At 37.7% G+C, this 12,306-nt stretch overlaps 1 protein-coding gene across 2 annotated transcripts; it reads left to right on the top strand.

Annotated features, from left to right (window-relative positions):
• The first annotated feature begins 57 nt into the window (after nucleotides 1–57).
• efnb2b (ephrin-B2b) lies at nucleotides 58–9,867 on the top strand. 2 transcript variants are annotated; one of them, XM_065254200.1, is made up of 5 exons: nucleotides 58–610; nucleotides 3,668–3,957; nucleotides 7,469–7,561; nucleotides 7,920–8,036; nucleotides 8,787–9,867. In XM_065254200.1, the coding sequence occupies exons 1-5, from the start codon at nucleotides 498–500 to the stop codon at nucleotides 9,182–9,184; spliced, it is 1,011 nt and encodes a 336-aa protein (XP_065110272.1). In that variant the 5' UTR covers nucleotides 58–497; the 3' UTR covers nucleotides 9,185–9,867. The 2 variants fall into 2 exon arrangements, with proteins under 2 accessions (XP_065110272.1, XP_065110273.1); XM_065254201.2 differs by lacking the exon at nucleotides 58–610 and adding an exon at nucleotides 2,150–2,254.
• The last annotated feature ends 2,439 nt before the right edge of the window (nucleotides 9,868–12,306 follow it).

The raw sequence follows: 12,306 nt of genomic DNA, 5'->3' as shown, positions 1-12,306 counted from the left end.
CCAATCGTGAGCGATGTGGGCGGAGTCTACTCGCAACACTGGGTTGTCCTAAGAAGTCTCCGAGCACGTCTTGAGGGCACTTGAAGACTGGCAGAGTTGAATGCAAAGACGAAGAACAGACGAAGCACTGATCCTGCTCGCATACTACATCTTATTTTCACACAGCGATGTTGCCCATGCAAGGCTTCTGCACTACTTAGTATTTCTTCTGCATTCATCTCAATTTGCGCTTTTACGCAAAGGACGCATTAGGGTATTTTAATCTAAAGAATCTTATTGCATGGATTATTTCGTAAAGAAAATCCTGTAGTGTGTCAGTTGCACAGAAGATGATGTTTTAGAGGATTCTGGCGAATTGTTTTTTTTTTACAAGTGAGCGCATTACGCATCGGATTCTTCGCGTACAAGTGACCCATTTGTGCCTTTGGATCTCTTACTTGTAGAGACATCCCGATTATAATATCACATTTGTACTGGTGGACTCAATTTACACAGTAATGGATACAACTATTTGGAGTTATTTATTGGCTGCTCTTCTTGTGCTTTGCCGAGTCAAACTGGCCCGGTCTACTATCTTAGAGTCAATCTATTGGAATACATCCAACAGCATGTAAGTACATGTGATTTCAGTTTCATTTATATGTTTAACTTGTTGATTTTTCCATGTCTTGACATCTTAACACAAGACAGACCACTAAGCAAATAATCAGTGACACTTTGGTGAAAGACCACCCACCTTACCAGACTGCGGGCTGTTTGATACAATGATGCTTTATTGGCAGCAACACTGAGATGATGTAGTACTCGTTTCATTGCCTTTAGAGAAATCTTTATTTGATATCACTGTAAATAGGCCAGCTTGGGTTACTCTGGATTTTCAAGGTTTTAAAAACTTCCCAATTTAGACGTACCCAAACATCATATGTATTTAAATAAGCATCCTGTGCGCACCCTCTCCAAAATCCCACGTAAATGCAATGTAGTGCATAAATTATATGGTGATGTTGTAGGTCATCTTATAAACTTTAAGTACCCTGGTGTTTGCTTAGACTGTAGAAAATGAGACTGCACTTCATTGTGAGCAATCCAACTATAGAGACTTTGCTGAAGTTGAGAAATGTAACAGTATAGATGAATAGCTTTTGACTGATTTCCATGTAGAGATTTTCTTCCTCGGCTGAAGTGAATGGATGTCCAAGGTCTTTCAACACTAATGCACCTTTCTGCATACAGATAGTTTCCGTGCACTTTGCTACAAGAAAGTGAAAGGCACTTAACTAAGACAAGTGCTACTTTATTTGATTTATATACAGCTGACTTGTTATTCAGCTGCCAAAGTAGTATACATACTCTTTTTGAGGTCGTCTAATGGTAAACTTGCACATGGAGATAGATTGCCATTTGGTCAGTTTGGCTAAAAAATGCTTTGGCGTTGTCTTTAACATTTAGGATTATAGTAAGCATTTTCGCTGGGTTAAATTGTCCATGCTGTCTAGATTTCACACTTGTAGTACCCTAGGTACAAGGTAATATACTTAGTAAGTACATTTTTATTACATTGTTATTTGTGTGCTATAATTAAAAGTATAGTTCTACTTCAGTAATACCAAAGTGTACTTCAAAAAAGTATATTAATACGTAAACAGATGTTTGGTGTGTTGAAACAAATAGCAAAGTTGAGTACGCTTAGAAGGAATAGTTCAGCCAAAAATAAAAGTTCTGTAGAAATTTCTTTGTTCTGCTGAACACAACGAAAAGTATTTTTTACCAATGTTTGTAATTAAAGAGTTTTTGAGCCCCATTGACCTCCATAGTATTTTTCTTTCCTGCTATGGAAGTCAATGGTGCTTTTGTTTCCTGCTTGATTACAAATATCTTTGTGTTCAGCAAAACAAAGTTTATACAGGTTTGGAACAACTTGAGAGTGGTAAATTATGAAAATTTGGGTGAAGTTTTTTGCACTTTTTTCACCTGGGACATCTTTTAAACCAAGAACGTGTTGCCTAGGTAACATCTTCACCGTCCCGGGGCAGCATTCAAAAAGATCGGTTTTGTTTAAATGCAGGATAACGTTCCTTTAAGATGCTAAGCTCTAGTGTAGTCAGGCTTTGCTGCAGGTTGTAATCGGTTTTCATGAGTTTCAGTAGCTCAGTGGGTAATCTTTGTCACAGGGCTTCGGAGACAAAAGGTGTTCGGGGATGAAGGCACGGTCCAACCCCCATCCCGGTTTGTTCAATGCAAGATCCACACAGAGGTTGGTATACTGCGGGGGGGGTGGAGGAGGGGCTCTAAAGCTTCCTGTCCTCTTAGGACCCCCAGCAGAACCTCGAGGGTCTCTTTATTTCTGGCTTTTAATGACTTTATGAGAATGCAAGCTAGTCTTAGAAAGCGACCCTTTTATTCTGGTTAACGATGGGAACGTGTCAAACTTTTTCATGGTACATTTATAAAAGTTTACGTTTAATACATACAAGTATTTGGAGTTTTTTTTTATTTACTTAATATATGGATTTGCAAATGAGTGAATGCTCATGATTAAAGGGATAATACACCCAAAAATGAAAATCTGTCATCATTTTCTCACTCTCGTGTTGTTACAAACCTGTATACATTTCTTTTTTTCTGATAACCAAACCGATCATGAGCCACGTACACTTTCATAGCAGGATTAAAGAAGTGAATGGGGCTTATGAACGGTTTGGTTACAAACATTCCTTAAAATATATATTTTATTCAGTGTTAATTATGTATACAGGTTTGTAACAACATGAGAGTGAGTAAATGATGACATCATTTTCATTTTTGGGTGAGCTATCCCTTTAAGAGCAGATGCACGACAGCCAACAGGCAGTTAGATTGGCGATTTATTAATTGCATTGAAAAACTTTTTAAAGGGAAGTGCGGAAAGAAAATTGAAAACAAAAAAGACTGGAATGTAAAAAACATTAGTCAAAAAGAAAGAAGAAAATAAAGAAAATAAAGTTTGAGCCAAGCTCCCAATATGCAGATGATTTAAATGCATTTTCTTTCTGCTCTAAATATTAGCTGGAGGAAATTGCTTGTCTCGTTCTATTTTTGTTGATTGCTTGTTTTACAGTACAGGGAAGGGAACAGCCCTGGTTTCCTTGTGTAATTTAACAAAAGTTTTCTGGCTATTGTTCTAAATTGGTTCGATGACATAATGTGTGTCGGGTTTATTGTTAGGCTGGTGTGGAGTCAAATATTCAACTAAGTCCTCCGAATAGAATCAGTCTGGTATGTGAGGATAATAAAGCTATAAAACTGTTTTGTGTCAGCTAATGTCCTTTATTGATTTAGTTAAAGAAATTGATGATATTGGTGACCCTTTCTGTGAAATCCAGACTAAAGTCTCATAAACTAATAAGAAGTTTACGAGGATCAATGATTTCGAGGATCACATTGATTTCAATCTTTGTCATGACCTTGCACTGTAAAAAGTGAAAAGTTGGATTAAATTTTACTTTAGTTTCACGTCAGGTGAAACATTTAAATGTAAAAATACGTACTTTAAAATAAAGTTGTTTTTACTTTGATGAATGAGAATCATCAAAACATTTTAAAAACAATGTAGAAATAAGTTATTATGCAAGTATGTGTTTTTTAATCCAATGACTAATTTTCACATCACCTTGTTTCCTAATTATAGGTTCGTCCCAGGAAAGGGTATAGTACTTTACCCACAGATCGGGGACAAAATGGACATTGTGTGTCCACGAATCAAGACAGGCACCGCTGAGCAGAGAAACATCGAATACTTCCGGGTTTATCTTGTTACCAAAGAGCAATTGGAGACCTGTCACGTCGCTAACGGGGATGTGGCGCTGCTCAACTGTGACAAGCCGGACCAAGACGTGAAGTTCACCTTCAAGTTTCAAGAGTTCAGTCCCAACCTGTGGGGCCTGGAGTTCGTGAAAGGAAAAGATTATTACATCATCTGTAAGTTTATTGCCACGCATCTATCTCGAGCGCTGAATCACAATTGCTTTTCTTACTTCTCTCGTCGCCCATAAAGCTAGAATAAATAAGAGAAATGTTAAACTGATCCCACTCTTGGGAATTTTAACATCCAACAATTGTCTCCTAAGATATCCGTTCCCTGTGTTTTTCCGGGCATGGAACTTGAGCATTGAGTATTTATTTACCACACAAGATGTCTTTGTAAGAAGCTTGGTATTTTTGTTAAGTTGGTATTTATTATTTTGTCACATATCTGTTTTACGGTCTGTTATTTGTACATTTCGGTGGGGTAGGGTAAAGCCTCCAGTTTAATATGCTCAATTGGAAGGCTGTCCTGTTGCTGGCCCCCTAGCATGGATGTCATTAGGATCATTTGATCACAAATGGGGCAATCGTTCGGTTTATCGTGTGTTGATCTCAGCCCCTTTCAGCTGGCACATTCCTTAATGGCCGTTTATGTGATTTGAAGATTTGCACGCTCCAAATCCCTCAATCCTTTGCCAGTATGAAACGGATCGGTTTGATGTGATTTTTTGAGGCAGCTTGGCCCGTAGCCTGAGGGATGTTGATATCTGACCTAAATGATTGCAAAGAGACTTACCTCCACGAGTACTCGAGCCGCGTGTATGTGCGTGTCAAAACGCGTGCATGTAACTGTGATGCGTGCAAGAGTTGACACAATCAGACTAAGAGGACAAACGTTTTGGGGACATTTTTTGTTGTAAATAAGATAAATAAAATGAGTAGCTACTAGGGATGCTAAACAATTAATTGCGATTAATCGTTAGCAGAATAAAAGTTTTTGTTTACATCACATATGTGTGTAAACTGTGTATAATAAATATGTATATATATATATATATATATATATATATATATATATATATATATATATATATATATATATATATATATATAAATATGAACACATTCATGTATAATTTTTAGGAAAAAAAAGTATATATTAAGTATTTATATTTATATATAATATAAATTATACATAAATATACAAATGTATATACACATGTAAACATTTCTAAAACATATACATGCATGTGTGTACATTTATTTATACAAAGTTATTATACACAGTTCACACACATATATGATGTAAACAAAAATTTTTATTCTGCTAACGATTAATCGCGATTAATCGTTAAGCATCCCTAGTAGCTACCATTATTTTATGATCAATTTGGAATTTTTGCAATAAAGATATAGAAGTAATAAGTATTTAAATAGAGAGACATTTACATTTAACATTTGGCAGATACTTACGACTTATGCACAAGGTATCTAACCCACAACTTTTGCACAAACACAGTGCACTCACAAAAGATCAAAAAGTGAGCAGTGTTGGGAAAAGTTACTTTTAAAAGTAATGCATTACAATATTAAGTTAATCTCCAAAAAAGTAATTAATTGCGTTACTTAGTTACTTTTCAAGGAAAGTAATGCTTACGTTACTTTTGCATTACTTTTGCGTTACTTTTTCTTACTTTGCTGAGGCTTGATCTCTTTCAGGCCTGCATTCAAAAATTGCATATTTCCATCGCAAAAATGACTGAAACTCCGCACGCATAGAGTGCGTAAACCTACGTCAATAAGTTCAGTTTAATGCAGTACATAGGTTTTTTTTTACATCAAATTAATTAAACTGAAAAGTAACTCGCATTACTTTTTTAAAAAAGTAACTCAAATATTAATATGTACATTTATAAAGTAATGCTTTACTTGTTACTTCAAAAAAATAATATTATTACGTAATCCACGTTACTTGTAATGCGTTACGAAAGTGAGGGTGCATTCTTTGCGCCCACCCCACATAAAGGTAATGCATGACATAAAACCATTTTAAACTATATAACAAACATATTAAATGATACAATGTCGTGCTGTTGGTTAGTTGCCTTATCTGAGGTTTAATTGCACAGAATTTAACATGAATTAATGTATTTATAAATGTCATAAAACTGCACCATCTCACGTTCCCTTCCCTCCAGTTTGAGAACCATTAGATGGGACACCAGCGGCATCAATCTACAAACAGGACGTGTGGTTAAAATATGATCACTAAAACAGTTAAATGCTTTCATATAATGTCTTCTTAAGCTAAAAATAACCTGAAACGAACAGCCTGGATCCTACAATTATGTTATTGTATGTATCCACAATTATCCACCTCCACTCTGTTACTTTGTTCCCGTCTTCGTGACTGGGTGAGCAGCGCTGGCCCGAGGCATCGAGTGTGCTTGTTGTGGTTAGGAAATGAGCGGGCTTCATTCAAGCCTAGGAGTCGGGTCACATCTAGAGGGGCCGCTGCACACAAATGTGGCAACGGTTGTTGGGAACTGGTACGTGCTGGGTAAAAGCTCGCGTTCCCTGCATCTTTCAGTCCCTCGCTCCTCTTTAGATCTTTCTCTCTCTCCCTGTGCCTACCCCCACACTTTCAGGCCACTCTATTCTTCATGTGCCCTAAGCAGTTTGGAGGGGAAGTCCATTTGTTTGTGTGGGATTGGTCTTAATCCTCGCGGTGAAAGGGAGATTACGGCCAATGGAATTCTTTAGCTCCGCTATCAGAGGACACAGCATGTGTGCGCAGGCACAATGGGCTTTAAATCGTTGACCAAGCCACTCAGCTGGCCGAGGATTGACGGCCAAAGCAAATCCTTGATATTCTGTGATAGTGATGTGAAAAGACTCGGCTAATATGCTTAGTTTCCTTAAAGTTCGAACCTGCGTAATTACGTTTGCGTTATTATTCACAGCATGTGGTTTTTATGAATGAGCGTCCCGTTTTCTTAATGATTTTCACGAGGATTTGCCAGCAAACGCAAGCTGTTAAGAAGCTTTGCCTTGCTGCAAAACTGCGATTTTTCTCTTTGTGCCGGCAAGCTGAACCTTTAACATCTGCATGGCGCACACACAATGCACACTTTTAGACCGACTGCTAAACACGTGATGCAGATGTCCGCAAGGAACACTTTAAAGGTTTTAAAGCACCCATGAGTACACATATGGAAAGTTGACCCGGTCATAAACTAACTCACTTAGAGCTACTAAACCTTATATTGCATCCACACAAGACTGTTAGAGAAATGAAGGGAAGAATGAGGAATGGTTTGATGGCATTAACAATAATATTTGCAAGATGTAGGGTGTTTATTCAATATAAGAAAGGGTACAAAAGTTATATGTATTGCTGATTAGGGATTAGGGATGAACCAAATGTTCGGCAACCACAACTATTTGGCCAAAAATAGCGGATACTTTGCTTCCACATTGCCGACATGTTTGCTGCCTTTATAAAGCGTGAACACCTGGTTGTTATTTCGTCATTAAAAACGTTATTGTTTTGTAATATTAATTCTCATTCGGCCGAACATCGAAAATTTTTGGCCGTATAGTTTTATTTTAATTTAAACATGGTAGATTTGAGCAAATAATGGCTTTCGCTTGACTGAACTTTCTTATCTTCTCCCCCTTCCAGCCACATCGAACAGTACTGTCGAAGGTTTGGATAACCACGACGGAGGAGTTTGTAAGAGCAAATCTATGAAGCTCGTACTGCGAGTTGGACAGAGTGAGTACCACCCGCACCGCCGTCCTCCACACGTACACCTGTGTCACTCCAATGATAAAGATCTTTCCTGCCATAACCGTGGACTGCTTTAGTGGAGGATGTCTATGTCAGTGTGTCTCAGCGTGTAATTGAAATGTCATGTGAGCTTGTTTCCTATGGCTACGCCAGCTGTCCCTTTTTTGGGATTGTGGGTAGATGGTCAAAGCTATAAGCCAATTCATTCAATTCTATCTCAAAACCCGGGGCATAATACCTAAAAGCCAAAAAGAAGCGAGGGTGGTCTGATATTGTGTTTACATTTTGCTAAACATGTGCTGCCTCGCTTATTGTAAATCTTTCTGTATATGTTTGCTATTAGGTCCAACAGATTCGTTCCCAGCAAAACCCCACCCTACAAGATATCCCCCGAAATATCCAGAAAATAACGTGGATCAAAGCACTTTCGACAAAGAAAATGATGTCATCAACAAAGTTGGTATGTATCCATGTTTAAGAGCTTAAGGAAACACTAGATTACATTTTAGCCCCAAATTAAAAAATAAATACAATTATTGTGTTATGCTGTGTACACACCAAACACAAATTCAAAGATTGGCGCGAGTAGATTACATACAAAGTCAATGCAAAGACGCGAGACGCGAACTCGTGCTATTCTCCACAAGTTGAAAATATTAAACGTAAGCGAAAAATACGCATGACGTGAAGTTTAATCCCTTGAGTAATCTAGAGCGAGGAATGCAAAGTTTCGCATTTGGTGTGGACGCAGCATAACAGTGGTAAAATAAATGAAAATCGTCATGGAGTATAATTACAAATACCTCAAAAGTGGTAATGATTACAGTACACATTAAAGTTTGATTAATTATATTAAATATGAATCAGAAAGGTTCCTGAGAAGTTTTCGAGGTTTACTATAAAGTCACAGTTTGGATCTAAAGAAAGAAGTTGGTTAAATTTGGAGGGCTTTCAAGTTCCAAACTATATTTCAAACATTCAAGAATTACAAGTAAAAGGCCAAGAATTTGGTGTAACATTTCAAAATTTTGTATATAAATCACTGGTGCCGTTTTAATTTTGAACGTTTCGAGTTTTGTGTGGTCTTTTGCATAGATCTCATAAAACTTTTATTCAGTGACGGAAAACACTCTTTACTTCATAAAAATGTGCCTTTTTATTTTAATAGGTCAACATTATTTAATATCTCTTTCTCCCTCTCTTTGTCTAGACCCCATACTGAATGGGGAGGCCGGTGGAAAGAGCGGAGAGTCCGTGGGGTCTGCCGGATCAGAATTGGCCTTGTTTGCAGGCATAGCATCTGGTGCCGTTATCTTCATCATCATCATCATCGCTCTGATTGCGCTCCTGCGTCGGCGTCATCAAAAACACTCCGCCCAATGCTCCGCCCAGTTACCGCTGAACACGCTGCCCAAACGTGGCAGCGGGGCAAGTGGAGGAAGCAACAATAACGGCTCTGAGCCCAGTGACATCATCTTTCCCCTGCGGACCTCAGGAAGCATGTACTGCCCGCATTACGAGAAGGTCAGCGGCGACTACGGGCACCCCGTCTACATCGTCCAAGAAATGCCACCGCAGAACCCTGCAAATATTTACTACAAAGTTTGACGTGAAACTGAAAACGATCAGAGGATGCAGAGCGCCACAGCGCCGAGTGGAAAGCTAAACGCTTGCGTTTTTAATGCTGGACGTCTATTTTGAGATGCCGCTTACTGGTTTAACCCGATAAGTTGGACGCTACAAGGGTTAAAGATCAATTCTAGTTCAGACGAACTTATTCATTGTTGGTCTCGAGTCCTTGGATAAACGTTGGTGCACATGGAAGCTTGTTTTTGAGGATTTCTGAATGAATTTCAAAATCTTGAACTATCTCACAGATGAACTCCTGGGAAACCTCAGACAAAGTGACGAAGCAAGGCGTTAGGGTCCGTTCAGTCTGAGTTGTTATAAACATTCAAGTTTATTTTTAATTTATTAATTTTGTTTGTTCTCACGTTTTTGAACTTCTATACATTGAAAATGTTCAATACGTCCAGACGTCAGACTATGGGCATCCCAGAGCTGGTCTGTTGAATGCGTATTACATATCACATTTTCAGCCCTTATGCAGTTTAAACCAAGCATTAACTTGCAAGGCTTTGCCGGTGTGGTCCTCAAAACGCATGTGGTTCTTCTTTAGCTTTGGACTTTCTAAGCAACAACAACAAACAAACAAAACTGAAACTCGACATGAAGAAAGACCCTTTGTTGACTTGTCAATGTAAATACAATAAACAGACATTTAAATTATGCTTTAAGTTATGTTTTTGTATGAATTGAAATGTCGCTCGCAGATTTTCCACACAATGTTCCCACAATACGCCGTCTCTAAAAAAATCTTCACAAAACCAGAAGCATCATATTTGCAGTTACGCATTGATAATTTGAATACACAATCAACATGCTCGTTCTTTCAAATCTAGCCGTTGTTAGACTTGTTTGTTGACTTTAACTGAAAGTGTTTTGAGGAAATTTCACATTCCAGATGGCTGACAAGGTTGAATGAAGCGATTCACCGTAGTCGCTTCTGCTGCTCTTCTTTATGAATCAATGAATGAATGAAAAGTACACAAAGTTGTTTTCTATTGTTCAAATAAACTGTGGCCTGACTCGATTTGCAACATTTCAAAAAGCGTCTTCCACAATTGAGAGCGGAGAATCAAACTCTCATGCGACAAAAGCGGTTTGATAGATTCACTAAACGAATCAGTGATAATTGGAGTCAGAAACGTTACGTCATTTGAAATCTGCACGACCATTTAAAGTTTAATGTCACTTTTCATGATCTTAAACTCTTTTGATCTAACTGCATCTCTGAATGTTTAAAATTAGTTGTGTGGAGAAAATTTAATGAAGAAAGGCAGCCCAGAATAAACAGAAACTCTTTCAAAACTGTTTTAAAAGCATCTCAAAACCTCAAAAAGTCAAAAGAGCATTTGAACAAATTTTGGGTAAAGTGGCGAATACACTAAAGATGTAAAATAGCTTTGATTTTTTTTTTAAGCAATACATAGTCCATAGTTTGACAAGTTTACTAATATTCTATATAATAATGAGTAAGTGACCCTAAACTGAATGGTTTTGTATTGAATACACAATCACAGTCAAACTGTGCACTTGTTTCCTAAAGAAGTGCATTTTTACCCTTTAAAAGGGCTCATTAATTCTACCCAGGGGTGTCGTAAGTGGGGGGAAAGGGTGATTGAGTACACAGGCCCCTGGCATGTGAGGGACCCTTGAAATAATTTGTATTATTATTTAACAATAATACTGCGTTTCTGTGCTTAATCTCTGTTCTGCACTTGTTTGACACGCTTTAGTACACGTCTAATAGATGCCTACCATGAGCACAGCATGCACGCAGCGTGGGGTGATGACATCATCATATCACAAAATATACAGATTGGAGGTACAAACGAAACAGCAAGGGTGTCATGTTCAGATTTATCCACTCTGGGAATCCAGTTTCAAAAAATTGTGGTATCAGGCTCCCAAAACACAGATGATAAATGCTCCCATAATACTCTAAAGACCGAAGTAAAGTGTGAGAAAAATCTTTAGAGATGTAAATTGTAGATACATATAGATTGTGTTGTTTCTGCTTCATAATATAATAATATATAATATACTATGCATCATATACAACTTTTTTAAATTGTAGGTTAAAATATTAAATCATTAATAGAGTGCCGCAGGGATGACGTATTTTTGTAGGCTAACCTCAGAAGTTAGCGGGACAGGGTTGCACTGGCCCACACAGATTGACGGCTGGCCCAGCCAGTCGGAAAAGACACAAAATGTTTATAAGGAAAAGCAGAAGAAATCACGCATAAATGAAAATAATCTCTTTAAGAATAATTGCTCAAATACGCATCATTCAGAAATAAATAATTATTTAGAAAATGTATCATGTGCATATGTTTCTTATCCTTGCAAATGTTAAAGCAACACTCTGTAGTTTCCATGTAAAAATGACTTACAGCTCCACTGTGTGGTTGAAAAGCGCAACAGTGCCTGTTATCAGACACTCTTCTGCAGGCAGGGGGAGGGGTGGGGCTGTGTTTCCTACCCTCCACCGCCACTTTCAGAGTGTGCTTGTAGCAGCAAGGAGGCTGCTCAGGTTGCAGCAATAGTACAATTTGTCCAGTTAAAAATTGTTCTATCACTGAAATATTTTTAGAGACATTATTTAAAGGTAAAAAAAACTACATAGTGTTGCTTTAACATTCAAGCCATTTTAAATAATTTGAGTGCAAGATGATGTCAAAGTGAGCTGTTTACTCAAAACATACTCAAATGGACACACATAAGCACACGTGTTTCAAAAAGTACGCAAACACAAAATATCTGCGCTTGACAGGACACGTACACCCAAAATTATCTCGAAATGCCACAGTCTTGGCAGTTTTCCGATAAAAACAACCGGTTAAAGTAAACACAAACAGTTCAGAAAGAAATCGGATCTGTATATGGAACCGCTTATTCGATTTTAATTGGCAGTACCCTCACAAAATCTACTTCTGTTGTGTCATCTGTTAATCAAACAACAGAAGACAAAAGGAAAATCACTTTTGTAGCTTCAAAAAGATAAATTATATTTAATTTATAGCACGGGGCTGTTGAATGCTTTATTCTTATTGGTTTGGAAATGTTCCAAAGGTGTTGATTATTTTTCAATAACCGCACACCTA

The sequence above is a fragment of the Paramisgurnus dabryanus genome, chromosome 4 (assembly GCF_030506205.2).
Source record: "Paramisgurnus dabryanus chromosome 4, PD_genome_1.1, whole genome shotgun sequence".
Lineage (NCBI taxonomy): Eukaryota > Metazoa > Chordata > Actinopteri > Cypriniformes > Cobitidae > Paramisgurnus > Paramisgurnus dabryanus.
This window is presented reverse-complemented; position numbering and strand designations above follow the sequence as displayed.